The 22,650-nt window shown below is 34.9% G+C and overlaps 3 protein-coding genes and 1 long non-coding RNA gene across 9 annotated transcripts in view; 1 reads left to right on the top strand and 3 right to left on the bottom strand.

The window, feature by feature from the left end:
- snx9b (sorting nexin 9b) overlaps positions 1–11,974 on the top strand; it is a 57,232-nt gene extending 45,258 nt beyond the window's left edge. For 3 of the 4 annotated variants that reach the window (XM_087297222.1, XM_087297221.1, XM_087297220.1), the window contains 4 exons: positions 4,769–4,858; positions 8,775–8,889; positions 10,933–11,024; positions 11,153–11,970. In XM_087297222.1, the coding sequence (XP_087153348.1) occupies positions 4,769–4,858; positions 8,775–8,889; positions 10,933–11,024; positions 11,153–11,200 (345 nt within the window). In that variant the 3' untranslated portion in view covers positions 11,201–11,970. 4 annotated transcript variants of the gene reach the window in all.
- The window catches only part of LOC147839443 (uncharacterized), an 837,962-nt gene that overhangs the window by 195,124 nt on the left and 620,188 nt on the right, over positions 1–22,650 (bottom strand). The gene's annotated exons all lie outside the window — the stretch shown is intronic.
- efr3bb (EFR3 homolog Bb (S. cerevisiae)) overlaps positions 1–22,650 on the bottom strand; it is a 1,037,141-nt gene that overhangs the window by 908,008 nt on the left and 106,483 nt on the right. The gene's annotated exons all lie outside the window — the stretch shown is intronic.
- Positions 12,373–22,650, bottom strand: part of si:ch211-203k16.3 — a 37,865-nt gene continuing 27,587 nt past the window's right edge. For all 3 annotated transcript variants that reach the window (XM_087298894.1, XM_087298896.1, XM_087298895.1), the window contains exons 7-10: positions 21,555–21,771; positions 18,582–18,777; positions 13,790–15,645; positions 12,373–12,646 (exon numbers count right to left, since the gene is read on the bottom strand). In XM_087298894.1, the coding sequence (XP_087155020.1) occupies positions 15,499–15,645; positions 18,582–18,777; positions 21,555–21,771 (560 nt within the window). In that variant the 3' untranslated portion in view covers positions 12,373–12,646; positions 13,790–15,498. The remainder of the gene's footprint in view (positions 12,647–13,789; positions 15,646–18,581; positions 18,778–21,554; positions 21,772–22,650) is intronic.

The following is a 22,650-nucleotide window of genomic DNA, read 5'->3' as shown; positions in this document are numbered from 1 at the left end:
AATTATATTTAAAGGAGAGAAAATATTTTTAAATATAGTAATTTACAACTAAACTCCAATTAAATTAACTAAATTAAATGATAGTTTATAATTAACTATAGCTAAATTATAAAAATACATACAAATAAAATACATACTGCTTTGTTTCAACTTAAAGTGCAATTTAAAGATTTAACTTGCTTAATTAGCTTATAGGCAGGTTAGGTTTATTAGACAAGTTATTGGACAACAGAGGGTTGTTTTGTAGCCAATCGAGAAAGAATTAAGGAGCTAATAATATTGACCTTAGCAGTTTTAAAAAACATGCTAAGAATATATTATCTTATACCAGCCACATTAAAAGAAGTAAGACTTTCTTTAGGCAAAAAAAAACTTGCTCTGTTAAACATCACAGTATTCAAATTTCTCATGAAGGCCAATCATTTTGACTTCGACTACAAACTATAAATACAAAACATTGCAAAATATATAGCAAATAAGCTGTTCATAACCCATTCAAGGTTGTTGTTTTTTATGGAAACTTGATAATTATTAAATAAAATGTTTGAGTCAAAATCTGTCTCTCAAAAAAAAAATCTCAGCAATTTTTTTGTAATCTATTATTTTGTTACACTGCAGACTTCAGAAATCCATACAAAAATATTGAGCAAATAAGCATTTTATGACCCATTTGAGGTTGGGTTTTTGTGGAAACTTGATAATTAACAAATAAAATCTTTGGGTCAAAATCTCTCTCGAAACAAATCTCAGCAATTCTCTGAAATATAATATTTTGTAACTCTGCAGACCTTAGCAAACAAAACAAAATATTAAGCAAATGAGCATTTTATAACGCATTCATGTTTTTTTGTTTTTTTTTTTGGAAACTTGATAATTATCAATAATAATCCTTGTTGAGTAAAAATTTATCTCTCAAAAAAGATCTCAGCAATTCTGTGTAATTTAATATTTTGTAATACAGTAGACCTCAGAAAGCAATACAAAATATTAAACAAATAAGCTGTTCATAACCTTTCATGGTTGTTTTTTTGTGGAAACTTGATAACTATCAATAATAATCATTGTTGAGTGTAAATCTCTCTCTCAAAAAAAAAATTCTCAGCATATCTGTGTAATGTAATATTTTGTAACACAGTAGACCTCAGAAAACAATACAAAATATTAAGCAAATAAGCTGTACATAACCTGTTCATGGGTGTTGTGTTTTGTGGAAACGTGATAATTTTCAAAAAAAATAATCCTCGAGTCAAAATCTCTCTCTCTCAAAAAAAAAAAATCTCAGCAATTTTTTGAAATGTAATATATTGTAACACAGGAGACCTCAGAAAACAATACAAAATAGTAAGCAAATAAGCTGTTCATAACCCATTAACGATTGATTTAATTTTGTGGAAACTTGATAATTTTCAATAATAATCCTTGTTGAGTCAAAATTTGTCTCTCTCTCAAAAAAATAAATAAATAAAAAATCTCAGCATATCTGTGCATTGAGTCAAAAGTCTCAGCAATACTTTAAAACTTAACATTTTTTAAAACTGTAAATATCTTCAATGTCACTTACCATCATGAAGCATTGATGCTAAAAAAACATTAGTTTCTGTAAAAAAAACAAACTAATAAGGTCATTGTAGATAAATAAACACACAGACAGTGATAAGGACCTTCAGTGGCTGTTGAGTCTCACTCATGTAGCCTTGTGTTATTCTTACTTATCCTTATCAATCAAACTTACATTCAACAAAAAACCTGCTTGATGTTTGGCCTCCAAGCTTTCATGTCTGAAGGCATTGTCTGGTTGCCTTGAATTATTTAGAGCCCTTTTAACCCTTTAAGAGATCATCAGTAAAATGTAATGTATCTTGAGAAGTATTGTGCTTATAATGACTGTATACACAACCTGCAATTCTATTTATGTCCACCACTGGCTCAATGTGACCACAAATATCAAAGTGTTTTATATCATCTGACTGCTTGGAATTAGATTAACATTCATATGGGATCAAATTGTGACTTAAACTAGGTTTAAGGTGCTTTGAAATGTGCATTTTTGTTCAGTGTGTGTCGAAATTTAAACTGAAACATGAAGACAGTGTGTGGTGATTAGAGTTGCCCCTCCCCCCTTTTTAAAAGCAGCCAATAGCATTTAGCTTTTATAACAGCTTTGCCAGCTCAAGCGCATAGCAGTAGTGTTTTGAAGGGGGTGGAGATGTGCAATAGTAGAGTGCATATGATTGGTCAGACGATTTGATGAGAAACTGAAGTATGTGGTGGCATCAAAAAATTGTTAATCCTTTTAGGTGAAAGTTTGGCGCACACTAGATAGATATCCTTAAAACTAACATGCAGATATTAAGATGTTACAGGGACTATAATACAAATAATTCTAAGATGGATCATTCCATGGGCAATTTTTAAAAACTTCAGTGGATTAAAGAGTTTTTTTTTGTGCTGTTTTTTAAAAAGCCAAAATATCAAGTGTCATTATATTTAATGTGCAATCCACTGTTTTGCAGAGGAGGGTCAGATTTGGAGGCAAATAATAGGAGGGGGAAAAACGACTTCAGAGAGATGGCAGCATAATTATGTTATTTTTGCAGGTCTATTAGTAAAATCTGTTGACTTTAGAAGACCTTTTTGCATTGTATGGCAATGGTGATGATTCAGAAATGGAGGAAAAACACTTTTTTACATTACACTCAAGATTATTAAGTATGTCTTGTTCTTATTATTATTATGTGATATTCTTTTCAACTTTTTGAAATCCAGCCAGTTGTAGGGAAAAAAAACTACTGAAACTACTGTAACTGTTTATTTTTTAACCTAAGACACAATGAGATTGCTTACACAAGATTCCATATCAGACACACGAGACTCACTCATGAACATTTACTCAAAGGAGAAAATCTGTTAAACCTACTTATGGAAGGCCACATTTTTTATGTTATATATTATTTATTGCAGTTTATTTTGTTTTTTATTGTTATATATTTTTTATTCATTATAGAAAAGTTTTCTTTTTATATAATGTTGTAAATTTAATCTTGTTTTGTCAGGAAATAGAAGCTTATATATATATATATATATATATATATATATATATATATATATATATATATATATATATATATATATGTGAAGAGTTTGGTTGCAAAATGCCATTTTTTGACATTTGGATTTTATTATCTTATTAAGATGTACCTTAATCTATGTGTGAATTGCTGCCATTAATAACATTAAGGAATGTACATTTTAGGCCTAGTACAAAATGTGTTTTTTTCACAACGCGATATCCGCCAGACCATGCGATATGGCGGTTATAGAACGTTCAGGAGCTCAGCATCCCCTGGGAAGAGAGTCGCTGCCGATGAAGTGCTCTGAGTTTGCTCAGTAATGAGAGTAATGTCGGTCTGTGTCATGCCGATAAACTATTAGATTAGGATGTAGTCAACTGTAGTCAACTTCACAAAAATGTATAAAAACGCTACTAAATTGGACCAAGATAAAAAAAAAATCGTCTGTCAGTCTCAGCTGATGTCAAGAAGAAGGCCAGGAGTTACAGTGAATCTTGTGTCGCGTACTCTGTGCAAGAGAGGCAAGAGCTGTGAAACTGCTGCTTCGCCTGCTCTGATCATACAGGTTTGATTTTCAGCAGCGGTGTGGAAGGAGCTGCCCTCCACTCTTTCTGTAGCAAGCTACAAGTCATTCATCTAATTAACTTAATCTTACTTATCAAACAAAACATATATTAGCTAGCCTTCTTAATGGGATTGCAGTAGTAGAATATGGCCTAAGGGGGATATATAGCGTTTTGCAAAAAAGAAAAAAAATAATGTTGTGTTGTATTGTGCACGTTCTGGCCAAAACTAATTCAGAATCTTGTTGTTATTAGTCAATCTTTGTATATACTATTCCATATACTTATGATGTATTGTTTTTATTAACCAATTTAAGATGTTTGACAATGTTAAGATAAATATGTTGCATTTTGGCATGGTTTTTGACTGAACTATTTATGGACATAAAATTAAAAAAAACTTTTATGGACATAAAATTAAATATATATATATATATATATATATATATATATATATATATATATATATATATATATATATATATATATATATATATATATATATATATATATAGGATTTCATCTTTTAACAAAACTTCCCTACAAAAATTATTTTTTTGACACTAATTTAGCTTCACTGATAATTTTAGAAAATTATCAGGGTCCCCAGATATTATTTTTCCACTAACTCACTCCCATTTTGAACTGTCCCCATTAGCTTACAACACAAAAAGTCAGCTAATTTTACTAATAGATCCACCAATTTCTGTGAAAAAATAACATAATGATGCCGCCGCCTTCTGAAGTCATTTGTCCCTTCTTGCAATTTATCTCCAAACTTCAGAGAAAAGCAAATTGTGATCCTACTCTACAAAACGGTACATTATTCTTCATTTTCTTTACATTTCTTTCAAAAAAAAGTGAAGATGGAATATTCTAATCAAAAACCCTGTTGCTACCAATTAGAGTCCTAGTTGTGTAATGATTAAGCTGAAGCTGAAGAATGAATCGTTTAAGTTCCTCCACTGTTCAGGGCTATTTTTATCTGTGATTTAAGAGTGTATTAATACATGTGTTTTTTTATGTGAGTGACGTAAACGTGTCGAGAGTGCCTGAATGAAGTGACCCTGGGTGGGCGTGTTTGTGCGAGTCTGCTTCAATCACTCAGTTTTGTGTGTCTTTTTTTCTCTCTAGCCAAAGAAAGACCTTCATTTCCTGATGGAAACTAACAATGAGTACAAAGGTCTGCTGGGATGCTTTCCTGACACTATTGGAGTTCACAAGGTAAAATCATTGCTCGCAGTCACCTTTCACTTGAGCTGTTATTATCCATTGTATTGATCATGTAAGGGCAGACGTGGGCCTTTTTTTATTTGAATGTGTGGGTCTTCTGTTGTCATTCACTTCCTGTTAATTCAGCTCTGTAAAAACAGTCAGTTCTGCTGCAGTACTGGCATTTGTTTTGTTTTGTTTTGTTTTCTTTTGAAGCTCACAATGCAAATCTGTGGTTTCCATCCAAACATGAAGAAAATCTTTTTTCAAAGTTTGAGAAAAATAAAAGACAGAAAAAGCCACACATGTAGATTCGGTGGTTTTTCGATCAGATTGTTTGAGCGGCTGATGGTTGTATTGGTAATATATTATGTCAAAATGTATTCTGCAAAGGTTTTTCCATCTACCCTTAATCAATTTAACAATCAAACATAAGAACTTTTTGGAAATATAAATGATTGTTTTTTTCTTTTACAAAATTAAGCATTTTCATCAATAGTTTACTTCAAAATATGCATTAAAGGTGCAGTAGGCGATTGTCTGGTTAAAAGTCTTTTCACATTCCAATAGTAATGATTAAAACAAATTATCTTAATGTATTTATATGTATTTTTATATTCTTGGTAAGGCATAAGACTAAAAAATGTTCATCCAGTTAAAATACAATGATTCCTATAATTCTGATAAATAGCCAAAACTCTGTCAACAAATGTAGATTTATACATCTCCAGCCATTCATGTAGATCCGCCGATGCAAGCAAATCCTGAATAAATATTGGAGTTACTTTTGCACACTGGAGAAAAGTCACCCCAAGTCTAGGGGAAGACAACATGGGCATATTAAACGAAGAAAACAAATGTGTTGGGGTGGTGGATTTCCCAAACAAAACAAAAACGATGCAAAAGATTCCCTTCGGTCGACAACCAAACTCAGACACTCAGTTGAGAGTATATGAATAGATTTATTATAGAAAAATGTAATAAATATAAATGAGCATCTCTTCAGGGTGGCCACAGGCCAAAATAACAAACAAAAGAATCTATGAAGTAAATGCACTAAATTCCCTATTAATTTTTAAAGAAAACACAGGAAGCTTACCTTTCTCCCTAAACATAAACATAGGCAAAAATAATCAAATAAATAGGCAGGCCACCCCTACACGCTCAAACTCTCAAAATAGGTTAACATGAACAATGGTACAAAATTGATTGTTGTTCGTCGGCCGAAGGGGTGAGGGAAATCCAGGAGCTCCACTCCAAGCACCGAACGCAGCACAAGTGAGCTCCCCGAACCCTGCCGGAAGCTCCTTTTTATACAGGCCTCCGAGACCAGCAGCCAATCAGAACACAAGATCACGCCAGTATGGGAGTCTATTGGATAACAGAAAGCAACAACAAGAAGGCGGGACAAAGAAAAAGACATGCAATTCACAATAATAAATAAATAAACTTCAGTCATAACACCATGGCTGAATTATTTCTGTTAGACAGGTAATGTTTTGTTTTAAAACTCTTTTAGTCACGCAGAGCGGATATAGAGTGTGTTGTTATGAATGGGTTATATGCACAAAAGTGGTGTTTAGTCACATCAAACTATCGCCAGAAGATTTCAGTGGCTGTTTAAGTTTCATAAGGGCCTTTTACAGCATCGATAATGTTGATTTTTATTTACATAACATCAGTAAATAGTGCTATTTTTACTTTACTGAGGTGAAGTTGCTTTTAAATTCTTAAATATTTTTAAGAAATGTTTAAATATTGGTTCATTTTTTTAAACAATAAAAACCTGTGACGTGGAAACACACTATCTATGATTATCTATTGAACATCATTGTTAACAACTTTAATTAAAACACATACCTTAAACCAACTGTTTTTTTATTACAAAAAAGGTATGAAAATAAATAACTTGCACTTTTAGAAACAAAATAAATAGTTTTCAAAGTTTTTCATATTAAAAGTTTTTCTCTCAATAAATTTTTTCTCTATATAAAAAAAAAAACTTGTATATTCTGTAAATAATATTTAAAATGTATATTTTATTTTCTTGAACCCTCTGTAAAACAAATTTTTTAATGTAAACAATAATTGTATTATAAATAATAGAAAATATGCCATCTAAAGGCATCTCTGGCTCAGCTTCCAATCATCATCGATGTAGTGCAAAAGCATACATTTTGTTTGAGAAGTGTGCAGGTATGCGAGCTCGCGAAGGCTGTGACAGACCATACCTGTGCGTTCGACACAAAAAGTATAAATTAGCCTTAACACGTGGTAGGGAAAGTAACTGAAAAAATTGACCTGGAATATTTTGATCGATTGTACGTTCTGAATGTTGATTTTGATTACTGTTCGATTAATCGCCAAACTCTAAATGATATTTAAAATTACACTTAGACCACATCAAATAAAACTATGATAGAACATACAGCAGGGCTATTCATTCGGCGGCCCCCGAGGCAATTTGTTCCGGCCCTCCAAACAGTGACCAAGACATCAAAAATAAATTTAGTTCAGTGAAAAAAACGGCCACTATAGTTCTGAAGTGACCTGCGTCTGTTGAAAACAGCAAAAGCTGCAATTTAAGGCTGCACAGAGAGCGAGTCACCTGACGTTAAGCGAGTGGCGTGAGCAGCCGAAAACATTTGGATATCTTTGTAGAAGAAGCCTTTTGTACAATGCACTGATATTGTTAATAAGGATGCAAGGATTAACAGTGTAGAAATTTGTTGAAGAAATCTTTTCTCTGTTAAGCAGTAATGGACGAAAAAAATAAATGGCTAATAATTTAGGGGGGCTTATAATCTAAATTCAACTGTATAAACACGGTTGAGGTCAGAGCAATTAGCTCCCCGTTTATTTCCCCCCCCCAATTTCTGTTTAATGGAAAGAAGATCACATTTATAAACATAATAGTTTATCTCTAAGAACTGATTTATTTGATCTTTGTCATGATGACAGTAAATAATATCTGACTAGATATTTCAAGATACTTCTATACAGCTTAAAGTGACATTTAAATGCTTAATTAGGTTAATTAGGCAGGTTAGGGTAATTAGGCAAGTTATTGTATAACAATGGTTTGTTCTGTAGACTGTTGAAAAAAATAGCTTAAAGGGGCTAATAATTTTGACCTTAAAATGGCTTTTAAAAAAACGTTATAACTGCTTTTATTCTAGCCAAAATAAGACAAATAAGACCGAAGAAAAAATATCATCAGACATAGTGAAAATTTCCCTGCTCTGTTTACAATCATTTGGGAAATATTTGAAAAAGAAAACAAATAGATGAGCTAATAATTCTAAATTCAACTATATATGTTTTTTATTTTATTTTATAAAAAATATTTTGTGTAAATTATTATTGTTGTTGTTGTTGTTGTTTTTTTTTTTGAGAATATTTGCGAAGGTTTATTTGCTCATGTTTGTTTTATGTCAATTCCTGAAAGCAGTATAATTTATTTTTATAATTAAGCACAAGTATTTTCAATTTTATAATTACTTTGTGGGCCAGATAATGTGACTATAATTTTATATATAGTTCCTCTTTGCTGTTCTTCTTCTTATTTTACATTTCGTCCTGTAATGATCTGTAAATGTCACATTTACAGAAAATCAGTTTTACATGCAAACTCTGTTTTTAAAACCTGAGTGTTTCATTATTTTATCTTCATTTAAAGTAACAGGTTATTTACAGTTACTGTATATTTCTGTCCTTTCGCATCCCATATCTTTGTGCCCCCTGGCTGCATTGTCGCAAACTGCTTCTAAACCTAAACACATATTTGTAATCCCTTTTGTAAACGGCGTCACACATGGCGTTAGTGGTCAGTTTGAACTGTCACTCACTGTATAAAAGCAGCATTCTAACTCATATGATGTAGAACTGAAAGCTGTCAATTCCCTCATGTTCTCTTTCTCTTGCACAGGCTGCTATAGAAAAGGTAAAGGAAGCAGATAAACTTGTGACCGCTGGTAAAATCACCGCCTCAGACAAGACCACCATGGGCAAACGTGCCAGCACCATGTCATACGCTCTACAAGGTATCGTAAAAAGTGCTTACTCTCTCTCCCTAAATAGCATTTAAGATAGCTACTAGAATTTGTAGGGAATAATATGGAGTGTACAATAAACTAATGCCAGATTTTATGAGAATGATTCACTGCTGTTCTGTCCTGATTTCAGTCAATTAAAACTAATACATATAATAGAGAGGATAAAATAATCTTGGGCGCAGTAGTGCTGTCGCCTCACAGCAAGTAGGTCGCAGGTTCAAGCCTCGGCTGGGTCAGTTGGCGTTCCTGTGTGGAGTTTGCATGTTCTCCCCGCGTTCATGGGGGTTTCCGGGTGCTCCGGTTCCCCCCCAAAGTCAAAAGACATGTGGTATAAGTGAATTGGGTAAGCTAAATTGTTCATAGTGTATGAATGTAAATGAGTGTGTGTGGATGTTTCCCAGATTTGGGTTGCAGGGACTAAGCTGAAAAGAAAATGAATACATGAATGACAATAATCTTGGAATCTCAAAAATGTTTCAAAATTCAATGATTTATATTTGTCTTATATTTATATGGGGTAAAGACACAATTAAAAACAAATTGAAACAAACTTTTTGTTCAAAGAAATCTTAAATAAATAAGTCGTTTTGTTTCTCAATTAAATCTTAACTTCATCAACTTCAAGTAACATCAAATCAGAATTGGTAAGAAAATCTTTTTGTATGTGTGTGCGTGTGTGTGTGTGTGTGTGTGTGTGTGTGTGTGTGTGTGTGTGTGTGTGTGTGTGTGTGTGTGTGTGTGTGTGTGTGTGTGTGTGTGTGTGTGTGTGTGTGTGTGTGTGTGTACACAATTTTGAGAATAATAATGACACTAATTCTGAGCTGTTACCACAACAGTAGAATGCAGGAACCATAACTGTAATTATCTACAGGCCTAATAGACACAAACAGAGTTTAACACAGGCTTCCCACGACCTGGAAAACACAGAAATATCAGAAAGTTTCTCGAGTGGGATTTCCAGACTAGGAAAAGTCTTAAAATTGAATGAGTCGACATTTTTCTGTTTAAGTATAATTTCTTATACGTATTATACTCACAAAAACACGCACAGTATAGAGATTTTAATTTAACGTTACTATTGAAGGGGCTGATTACACCGAACGCTCTATCAGTTCTGACAGTAATGCATGACAAGAAAAAAAATAAGGTTGGCAACAACTGAATCAGCTGCGTATTGTGCACGAATGTTGCTGTATTGGTGTAATTTTAATATTTAAGAATAATGTGATATTCAAGATTTGTGAAGTCATGCAGCACCGGATAACTCAAAACAGCAACCACAAGTCTCTCCTCCAACTTTAAAAGACTCCGTAGTCATCTTGACAGCACAAGCACTGCAGGCACCTCAACGGAAACCCTGCTTCTGCTTTCAGTTGATTGGACAATGAAAAAGACGTGAGTGACGCAGCAACCTTTTTTCCACTCAGAGTTGACTTTTCTCAACCGTGAGCGCACAGCGCGCAACGGCAAAACGCGAGGCGCAGCAAGCGGTTAAAAAACTACTTGTAAACCATTAGTACACCATGCGCCAGTGATTGAGTATCATGGGTAAAGTTCTTACTGTTGTTTTTCTCACAAACGCTACGTGAAATTTGCTTCCTTTATGTCTGTTTGTTGTCTGACGCAGCCGAGGGAGGAGATTAAGGCACGCAGAAAGGTGTGAAACGGTGGGCGGGGAGGACTAACCTTAAAGGCGCAGAACAGCAAAACCGCCACCCAGTGCAAAAATGTATAAACAGAATCTTAGTAAAGGTATAATAGAAAATGTGGTGGATGTTTTGAGCTGAATCTTTACAGACACATTCTGGAGACACTAATGATTCATAAAAAATCTGAAAAAGGTGCCCTTTAACATGTAAATCACTCACATTTGACCCTTCATCCAAGTCTTCTGTAGACGCAGCATTAGTGGAGAATGCAACAACAACAATACATGTGTTGCGCATCTGTAGTGATGCTTAAAGTGAGTTCGCCTTTAAACACAGAGCTGTAAACTGTATAATGAATCTGATCAATCTGTCATCTCTGCAGCCGAAATGAACCACTTCCACAACAATCGCATCTATGACTACAACAGAGTGATGCAGCAGTATCTGGAGCAGCAAGTCAAATTCTACGAGATGGTAATGTTTCTCAAATACTTATTTTATTAAGTGAGGATGCATCATATTATAGGAAGGCTCAACAAAACCGTTGATTCCTGATTGAAAGCCGTATTCACAAATGTGCAATCACTTATTTGTTTTGGCAGATTGCAGAGAAGCTCCGGCAAGCTCACAGTCAGTTCACTACTATGTAATGCTGAATCGTCCGCCCAGAAGCTGCCTCATTTCTCTCTTCCTCTTACATGATTATTCACTCTTTCTATTCCTGTTATCTGTGTCATGATGTCAGTGCCATACAAATGCCAGGCCAAAGATAATCCAGCGCCCTGTGTGCAGACTGGCCCACCTCCGGTGTTTTAAAAACAAAAAGCAGCTACAGATTGTCTAAAAACAAGAAATAAATCTGATTATAAGAGGGCTATAATTATTCTAATCCTCAAGGTGTTGATTTCGATGATCCACATCTGTTATTAAGACCCTCACTGATGTAGAACTTTTATATAATGATCTAAACGTATAGCGGATTGTTTGAACTCATTGGCCAACCGAGTTTCATCGTGCCTTCTTTTGTGTAGAGCCGGCAAAACAACAACATGCTTTTTTTTTATCCTGTGCACTTTACTGTGGCCTTTCAGATGCATCATTCTGTTTGTGTTTGGCAACCGCAGTGTCCTTCATCAGAGGATTTTGCGGATGAAACAGGAGGGCTGGTCCTTTTTCCCCCAGAAGAGACATTCAGATGTTATTTTTCGCGCTCCCCAAAGCCAGATTACAGACATGCTTCCACCTCAGTGCAATTATCACCAATTTCCTATCCTGTAAAAGTGAATTATACGTATAGATGCATGTTTTCCAGTTGTTCGTATATATATTTTTTATGTAAAGCAGTGTTTGCAAGTCTTTTGCACACAGAATGACAAATAAGATTGAGATTATGATTTAATAAATACTGATTTGTATACCATTCAGATGTCTTATTTGTTTTATTTCAGCTAGAATAAAAGCAGTTTTTATTGTTTTAACACCATTTTAAAATAAAAATTATTAGCCCCTTTAAGCTGATTTTTCCCCCGATAGTCTACAGAACAAACCATCACTATAACTTGCCTAATTACCCTAACCTGCCCAATTAACCTAGATAAGCCTTTAAATGTCACTTTAAGCTGTATAGTCTTGTAAAATATGTAGCCAAAAATTATTTACTGTCATCATGGCAAAGATAAAATAAATCAGTTATTAAACTATTGTGTTTAGAAATGTGTTGAAAAAAATCTTTCTGTTAATAAGAAATTGGGGAAAAAATAAACAAGGGGCTAATAATTCTGACTTCAACTGTATATATATAAAAAAAATCCACTTCAACAAAGGTTGTTTCCTGTTTATTTCAGTCAATTTTGGCATTTTATAAACAAGTATTTTTTCCAACAACTATTATTTTTCCTTTAGTGTACATCATGAACGTACAGGCATGTTTAACATGGGAAACAGTGTTGCGCTACAGTGTTTTGGCTTTGGTCTTTGGCTTTTTGTGGTCCTTTTTATCCCCAAATACTGTTTCTTTTTATTTACCCCAAATGCTATGCTTTTTATAAACCTAATTAAAGTAAAGATCAGTGGTCACCAAACTTGTTCCTGGAGGTCTGGGGCCTCATGTATCAACGCTGTGTACGCACAAAAACTTTGCGTACGCCAGGTTTCACGCTCAGAATCGCTCACGTTTGGATTTACTAACAATGAACTGAACGTGGGAATGTGCGCAGGTTCACGGCAGCTTTATGGCTGGCGTACGCACATTTTTTGTGCGTGTCTGTTTTATTTCCATTGGCGACTCCTAGAGGCAGTTGTGTTAAATTCCTCTCTACAAAGTGTCTGAGCCTTGCAATGGCAGCTGTATGAGACGGGTTCATATAGTAGGTATGTAAGGTTTCCATATCATACAGTTGATCAGCTAAACATTAAAGCACAATTTGCAGCGGTCGCCTGTTTTCCCAATGTAATCTGAGCTATCTACTGCATGCACATTGCTATAAAGGCACTATCTGAAGATGAATTTGCATGCGTGAATCAGAAACATTTCCATTCAATAAATGTGCAAATAAAATATGATGCACAAACTTATTAATGATTCCTACTTGTCTTTCTCTTGATAAATAGTAGGCAAAATCTGAAATGTAGCGGGGGAAAAAATAAAGAATTCATTAAACGCTGGATTCGAGCCGAGATTATGCTCGAACATGTCAGTACGTGATCACATGCTTCTTATGAGGTGCGCCACTGAGACTGCTAAGGATACTGCAACATTTTTCAGTTATAAACCACACTATTTCCTTTTTAAATGCACTCAGTGCGATGTTCAGACCCAACTGTGTTAACTGCATCAGCTAAACTCTCCCACTCTATTTTTTTCTTTTGTTGTTAATTCCGGAAAACAAACTTGCAAATAACACCGCTTTTCTCCGGTCTACCTCCGAAAGCAGCACCTCCAATTCACATTCTGTTCAAAGTTTCTCTTTTTGCTTGATTTTGCCGTTGCTTTTTCGTTGGGTTTTGCCATTAGCATAGTCATTAGCATATTCATACGGGGGAGGAGGCAGGGAGGGGTTTTGTGCTCGTGCATGTTGTGCTCAGTTTCACGTTCATTCAGATGTACAAAAGAATATGCGTGAGATTCGGCGTACGCAGTGTTTCATACATCTGAATTTTTTTCTGCGTACGCACATTTACAGCTTTGTGCGTACGCAATGTTTTAGTAAGATTTCCACGCAAGTCTTCGTACATGAGGCCCCTGGTGTCCTGCAGATTTTAGCTCCAACCCTAATCAAACACACCTGAACAAGCTAATCAAGGTCTTAAGCTGCAGTCACACTAGAGTTTGTGTGTGCGAAATTGTCGTACGGCTCTGCGAAAAGGGGCGGAATTAAACAAGATTATTAGACATTTAAAACATGGAGCAATCGCTCGCTTTTTTAAATTTCTGTCCAGAGAGGTCGTGTTTTGATCCTCAATTGGTCTCACACAGTCAATTGATGCGATTTCGCAGGTCAGATTTCACCAAGCTTGAACTTTGCACCGCAGCGACCTGCGAAACTTAACGAATGACCCTGCGTTTCTGGTCTGACGCATTCGCATGCGTATGAATGGAAGTCTATGAGGAGAAAAGTCAAGTGTGACCGCAGCTTTACTAGGTATACTTGAAAAACCCAGGCAGGTGTGTTGAGGCAAGTTGGAGCTTAACCGTGCAGGGCACCAGACCTCCAGGAATGAGATTGGTGACCCCTGGTATAGATGATAGATTTGGGGATTCTACACAATCATGTAATAGTTTAAAAATAAATGTTTATATTCAGTCATTAAGTTTAATTATATTTTTAGTGTTTATTTAGCAAGAGTGATAAATAAAATCAAAATGACCCCTAGAAACTTGTACCAAAATATTTTGCTTTCAAAAAAACTCTGTTATTATGAATGTTCTATTCAATATAATCCTGAAAAAAAAATATATATATATATATATATATATATATATATATATATATATATATATATATATATATATATTACGCATCACAATGTTCAATTTCAACATTGATAACAAGCACCAAATATATTACACGGTAATATTTCACATTCACAGTATTACATCATTTACTATTGACTTCATGCAGCCATGGTTAGCATTTATTTATTCATTTTCCTTCGGCTTGGTCTCTGATTTATCAGGGGTCACCACAACGGAATGAACCACCAACTATTCTAGCATATATTTTACACTGGAATAGTTAATCAGCAGATGCCCTTCCAGCTGCAACCCAGTACTGGGAAGCACCTATAAACTCTTGCATTCACACACATAACCTACAGCCAATTTAGCTTATCCAATTCACCTATAGCGCATGTCTTTGAACTGTGGGATTAACCGGAGTACCAGGAGGAAACCCATGCAAACACGAGGAGAACATGCAAACATGCAGCTGGGGCTCTATCCAGCGACCTTCTTGCCGTGAGGTAACAGTGCTAAACACTGAGCCACCGTGCCCCTGGTAAGCATATGAGACCTACTTAAAAATATATAGAGTATATAGTTCCACATTTTTGAACTCTAGTATATACTTGATTAAATGCACACATGTGTTTAATATATTAATAATGCAATCAGTGAAATAACCCCATCATAAGAAACATGTGCTGTTGCTAGAGCTTTTTTTTTTTAAATCCTTGTACCCTACAGAAACTAAACCTACTTCAAACATACTTTTATAAAACCAAAGCCATGGGTATAGAAAATATAGGCATGTAATGAATGGCAAAGATCAGTTTTTAACCATCTCAGCAGCATATTTAGTCAAAAACCTTCCAAAACGCCTGCTTGAACTCATTCAAACCTTACAACCAAAACTTCCTTCTGAAGAATAGTCAATCCAGAACAATCTCTGCCCTCCTCCTGGAAGTGAACTGCGATTGGCCGGCTTGCTGGTGCTTCTCATAGGCTGATTCAGGGTGACAGATGCTGACGGAAGCTTTTGGGTCGGATCATCATGCTGACTCTCCTCAGAGAGTAATAATCCGAGTCCTTCCAGGTGAACCACACGACCCCGTCCGGCCCCAGAGAGTTCTTCCCCTTCAGAGAGTAGCGGCCGCCCTAATCAACAAAACAGAACAGAACATCACTGAAACAGAAACACTTCACTTTTTACCTTACACATAGATAATGACTTACATTTAGTCATTTAGCAGATGCTTTTGTCCAAAGTGACATTTGAGGAGGCATTCAGTGATTTAATAAGAAGGGGGGAAAAGAGGCAATACACACAAGAAGTGTTAATTATACAAAGCAACTGTTTGTGCTGAGAGAAGTGCTAGAGTTAGGAGGGGGAGTGTTCTCATTTTATCTATTTTTTTGAGAAAAGAGAGTTTTAACAGGTGGTTTGTAAAGCCCACTCACCTGTGTGAAGCACATTTCATTGTAAGAGAATGTCAGGTGCAAAACTAGTGCAAGTGCTGGTTAAAGCAGGGCCGGAGTGGGACTCCTTTTCAGCCATAGAGTTTCAAGCCTCAGACCGGCCCACCTCAGTTTACGACTGACTATATTAAAATAGGGTAATTTCCAAATCAGTTTCTAATGGCACTATCACGTCTTTTTCAAGAAAACAGCTGCTTTAGAACTTAAATTGTTCAACAACCCTAACAGTATTGTCTTAAAAAAAAAAGAAAGAAAAAAACAAAACTCAAACCCAGGTCAGCGATGTTGGAATGCAACGTGCTGACCACTGACTTTTCTTAATATAGTGAATTATCGGAGTTGCATCATCATCAATGATGCACCTGCAGGCTGCATTTTGCTCACGGGGCTGTGAGAAAATAAATAAAAAGAGCGAAGCTGTGGCAAAATAATGAATAAAAAAAGTGAGGCTGTGGTCAAATAAATAAAATAAATGAAAAAGTGCGACTGTTGAGATCAACAGAGCCTGAAGCTAGAGACACCGGCCCTAGCGGCCAAAAAACGGACCGGCCCACCGGGAATTCTCCCTTTCCTCCCGATTAGTCAGTCCGGGCCTTGGTTAAAGTGTGAGAGAGATGAAAGAATGTGTTTTCTACAGGTGGTTTGTCAAGCCCACTCACCTGTGTGAAGCACACTTAATCAATGTACAGTGTTTTTTTAACATATATGCAGTGATTGTAAGAACATGTCTGATGCAGAACTAGTAAAAGTATTGGTTAAAGTGTCAGAGAGATGAAAGAGTGTGTTTCCTACAGGTGGTTTGTCAAGCCCACTCACCTGTGTGAAGCAGACTCAAAACTGATAATGTTTTGATAATGACACGAGTGCACATTTTATTGTGAAATGAAAAAGCGCCAGCTGATGTCCTGAGATTGTTTCAAAGAACAACATTTTTTTTTTCATGTAACAAGCCATTTCTAAGTAGGAACCAATCGTTATTTTTTTATACAAACACAAAAACTTTTTTCCGCAAATAACATATAAGAAATATTGCTTTTGTATTTTTTCCCAAGACACTTTAAAAAATTTGTGGGGAAAAATACAAAAGTTGTACCAATTTACTTACTTAAATATGTCTTAGGAACCTTTTCAAGGTTAAATTTTTTTTTAATCAATTAAATTTTCCCAAAATACGTGTCAAAATAAGATGTCACAAAAAATCATTCCATTTGCTGAAACACTGAGAAATTTGTGGCCAAGTTAACCCTTGCGCAGTTTAAATTGACTATCCTTTGTTATATTCGGGATGAAAACATCCACTGAGTTAAAAATGCATCAGATTAATATTTCTTTCAAATTTTTTTGCACAAATCTGTTAATCAACCTCAGTCCTGATCAAAACTACTAAACTATTTAGAAAATTACAGAATTTTGACTCTTTAATTGCCAAGTTTACAAATGATGTAGCTGATTTGGTGGAAAAAAAAGCGCAAAAAAATTAAGTATTTTCAATATAAAAAGTTTTTAAGGACTGGATTGTTTTCCCTTTTATCAGTCTTGGACATGTGAACGATTAGTAACAATACTGGCTTTGATGCATTGTTAGATTTTCATGTTTCTCCCTAATTTAATGTTGGTGGCTGGTTTTGCCCCATTGACTTCCATTATAAGCACATTTGATGGTGCATAATTACACAGTCTTTGTTTTTGTTTACTCCATGTAGTTCTGATTGCTGAGATGCATATTTTTATTTTCTCTGACACATCAAGGTAAGTGCGTAAAGGTCACTCTCACACTCTCAGACAAACATACACACACTTTAATTAGCTGTTATACTCTATATAAAATCCAGAAATTTTTGCACAGGCCTATCTAAAGGGTTAATGGTGCCAACCGATGATCAACAGTAAAGATTTGACCTCTTCACCAACAATAAAAAATGCATGATTATATGGAGTCATAATTTTGCAATCAAGTCAAGGGGGCAAAATAGCCACCAACAGTAAATTAGAAAGAAAAAAATGCAAAACATTAATCAAAAACAATGCATTAAAGGCAATGTGGTTTCAAATGTCCAAGACATAATAAAAGGTAAAAACAAAAACCAGTTCACAGTTACTTTTTATATTGAAAATGCCTCATTTGGTGTGTTTTTTTCCACTAAACTAGTGACATAATTTATGAATTTGGTAATTTAAGAGTTAAAATCCTGTAATTATCTAAGCCATTTAGTAGTTTTGATCAGGACTGAGGTTGATTAACAGATTTATGCAAAAGAATGTGAAAAAATATATATCTGAGGCATTTTACAGCAGTTTAATTCAATAAATGTTTTCATCTCGAACATAATGAAAGGGTAGTCAATTTGACCAGAGTGTATTGTTGATTTTTTATTTATTTTTTTATTCAAAGCATTTTCTCAAAATATGTATTAAAATAAGATTTGTCACCAAAAGTTATTCTGCTGGCTGAAACGCAAAAAAAGTTATGGCCAAATTAAGACTCATTTAAGATGGAAATAACAGCACACAAGGGTTAAAGAGAAACTTGTGGTTAAAAGCCTTGATTAAGTTCTTCACAGTAGGGTGCAGTGCTATTGTGCGTGTACAGTAAGAGCCAGCAGGTCTGATCCCACCTTGTAGTAGATGCCGTTGAGATTGGTGTAGAAGCACTGGTTGTACCACCAGCCGGCGTGGGAGATCTCGGCACAGATGTTGCCTGTGTCGGGTGTGCTGAAGCCCTGCTTGTCATGATACCAGCTGAAAGAGTCCTCCACCGTCCCGCTGAAGCCCGACACATGCAGACGGTACTGAGTGTTCTCATCCTCCACACTGAAACACACACCATTCATTACCACCAATCTCATAACCAAGACACCCTAAAAATACTCATAATGAGGGGTCCACGATATTGGAAAAATGTATATTGTGAAATTTTATTAGCCTGTGATTAAATATTGCGATATGAACACAGTTTCAATAGTCTGAATAGCTCTATTTGACAGTTTTCTGTAGTTTCTAACAGTCTTCAGGTACAGAAATGAAATAATCTCAATGTAAAATAATGCTTGTCTTACTTTGCCTTGTTTCTAATCCAAATATCTAAAAATTCTTAGATCTTAGCAGCTGTTTCAAATGGTTTCACTCAACTGAATGGGCGTTATCAGTTGTAACTGATTGGTATGGGCCAGTAGATGCCTTATGCGTCTACGGGTTGGCTCAGAAGGCTGTTATTATCCATCCACATGGTTAATCAACTATAGAATACATTCTTCTTAACGAGAATTATTTCTATTTTTCAATAAATTTCCCATTAATTGTATTTTAATCGTATTTTCCCAAAAATTGTATTTTATACAAATTATCCACCCCTACCTCAACCCTTAACCCAGCCTTCACAGTAATGTAAAAATTTATCTGGATCTGGAGGCTTCTTTATTAGTGTATTAGCTGATTAACCACAAGAATTATTTATATTATTTATTACATTTTCCATTAGTTGTATTTTATTAATGTCTACCCTTACCCCAACCTTAAACCCAACTGTCACAGTAATGATAAAACAGATCTTGTCTGGAGGCTTCTCTATTAGTATAGATGATCAACCATGTGGACGGGAGATAACAGCCTACTGCACCAACCCCCATTCAATCGAGTGATAATATTTGAAGCGGGTGATCTTAGAGTAAAAATATTGCTTTGTTTTTCCTTAAAACAAGCTAAATTATACTGTGAAACATTCCTAGCATGTTTAAAATCCTATTTACATTCATGACGGGTCCAGGACCATGGGGCTCTGGGGCTATAGCAAACCCAAGGGGCCCATTTATTTTATCAGCTCACAAAAGTAGCTTATTTCTATTATTCTTATTATTATTATTATGAATTTCCTAATTAATATTATTATCTATGTTTCCACTATTTGATTTATACTATTTACTGATTTATTACTATTTACATTGATTTTTATGAAAGTTTTCTACTTTTCTTAAACTAGGCATCAGGCATACAAAATTATTTACATAACATGAACTTAAATAAGTGCTTTACAAGAAATACTTTCAATAGAATGTAACATGTTTACTTACAATTTGAGCAGAAATACCTAAAATCTTTAAAATACGTGATTCTAATTTCCCAAAATTTTGGTTTTGTAAGTCATTCAATTACAGAAGGTTAGCATCTTCTTTTTGCCTCATAAAATATCCGATAAAAGCCGGCACCAATTTTTTATTGTTCTAGATAATTACTGTTGTTTTTATAAAAGGGGCTAAGTAAACATTCATTATAATTATAACGTTTGCTTTCTAACTGATTCATTTAGATCAAGGGTGCCCAAACTTTTTCTTACGAAAGGCCAAAAATCAAACTTGATTGAGGCTAGTGGGCCAAACGTAAATATGTCATGAGTAATTTCCTAATTTATTTAGTAACATTTAAAAATGGCTAGAAAACAGTGCTTTATATGAACTATTACAGCATACATTACATTTTATTATGAACTTATTACAGTAAAATCAAAACAATCTTATTTCTAACAGAAATATACCAGTTTTTGTCTTGATTTGCTCACCGATGTCTTCTGCATAGTTCTCTATCCGTCGAGTGACATTTTTTACTTTACGTTTTTAAAAATCTGATTCATTTACAACATTTAATTTCAGTTTGCTTTTTTGTAGCTCAGGAAATAAAACAAACAAAAAAAACACGAAGTCAAATTTCAAATGACGATCTCTTTTAAAAGGCATTCGCCCCAACTCCTTCTCACTCTCTTCTCAGATGTTATAGTGGGCCAAATAAAAGATTATAATTGGCCAACTTTGGCCCGCAGGCCCTACTTTGGGAATCTCTGATTTAGACTTAAACCACGTATTTTCTTGAGATAGATACTCTGCACCGATTTTTGATTACTGTCTATCCAGGCCATTTGATTTGGTCGCACATTGTCTTGGTTATATTATTTGAGGAAAGGATTACGCATGGCTGAAACAGCACTTCAGTTATGAGTTCATACAGCATGATCCCACCTATCCCGGCTTCTCTTACTGCAAGGTAATAACGGACACTGTTTATTTTGTACTCTACGATGCACTTGGTTATCCTAACTTTAACTGGACAGTTCTCACGGTAGAGGTGAAATAAGGAACTTTCCTGGGAAAAAGGGACATCTAATCACCCTTAAGGGCACTAAAACAGTGCTAATTGAAATACAGATTGGGCTACAGCCACTCCCAGTTCAGCGGTGTCATTGTTTTTAAACAGCAGCGAGCCGAAAGGAATACCTTACTTTATCGGCATCCGATAGCATAACACAAAGAGATGCTAGGCCCTGTCTAGCCCTTATGTTAAGTATGCCCTGAACATGTGTCTTGTCATGATTAAAAATGTCTAATGAACACCCCTTCAAGTAAAGTGTTACCAATTTGTATTGTCTTTTGATGAGCTTTTAAAATTTTGTGATGAACTCAATCTCAGTGGAGGAATAGAAATCAGATGAACCCATGTCTTATTGACATGAAAAGACATTAGTTTGAGTAAATGATGACAGAATTCTCACAAATCCTGCAAGATCACACTGTGAACAGCAGTGTGTGTGTGCTAAACCTCACCTGAAACTCTGATAGAGAGCGTGTTTGTGTTTGTTGCTCCAGTCCTCCAGGTCGATTCGCAGCATGTAATCTCCCTGACTGGTCAGATCGTGGATGTGCTCATTTCCCAGCCAGTATTCGGTGTGCAGGTCTCCAAATCCCTCTTTATACTCCTTCCAGCTGCGGTCAAAGTTCACAGTGCCGTCTTGCCTTCGCTGGATCACTGTCCAGCCTCCACCTGAGACATACATGAAGCGAATAATCAGCCATTTTTTAAATAATGCAGGAAATGTAAAACAATTAAATCTCTTTAATATGAGTTTAATAGACACTGCAAGTCATTTGGTTTTCATCTTATGACCATTGCAATTATACCATAATGTTTAGCGGGTCATCAAAAAGATATCAGCACAAGCTATTTTAAGCTGCTCATGTTCCCCATTGGTGCCGTTTCAGCACAAAACTGACGACTCGTTGCACATAAAAAGAGAAGAAACTCAGATTTTCATTACTGGAGATTCTTTTGCAATGCTTTTGAAAGTCTCCAAATGTCCCCATAAACAGTTTAAAAATAAAACAATGATGCATCCCAGTGAGACATTTCAATATAGAAAACTCTTTGTTGAGCCTTGTTGTCTTCTAAGATATTTAGCATCTCTGCAAATAAAATTAAAACTATAAAACTCTATAAAAACTATATTTCAATTAGTGCTGGGCAAAGATTAAATATAATTTATCGCAATAGAAATAAAAATTTGTTTTCACAAAATATAGGAGTGTGTTTTATATACAGTTGTAGTCAGGTCAGAATTATTAGCCCCCATTTTTTTTTTCTTTTTTAAATATTTCATTAATATTTCACAAATTATGTTTAACAGAGCGGGGAAATTTTCACAGTTTGTCTGATGGTATTTTTCCTTCTGGAGAAAGTCTTATTTGTTTAATTTTGGCTAGAAAAAAAACAGTTTTTAACTTATTAAAAAACATTTTAAGGTCAAAATTATTAGCCCCTTTAAGCTATATATATATATATATATATATATATATATATATATATATATATATATATATATATATATTTATATAATCTTCGATTGTCTACAGAACAAACCATCAT

This window comes from Danio rerio, chromosome 20 (assembly GCF_052040795.2).
Source record: "Danio rerio strain M-AB ecotype USA chromosome 20, GRCz13ab, whole genome shotgun sequence".
Classification (NCBI taxonomy): Eukaryota; Metazoa; Chordata; class Actinopteri; order Cypriniformes; family Danionidae; genus Danio; species Danio rerio.
Note: the sequence above shows the minus strand (reverse complement) of the source record. Positions and strands in the feature narration are given on the sequence as shown.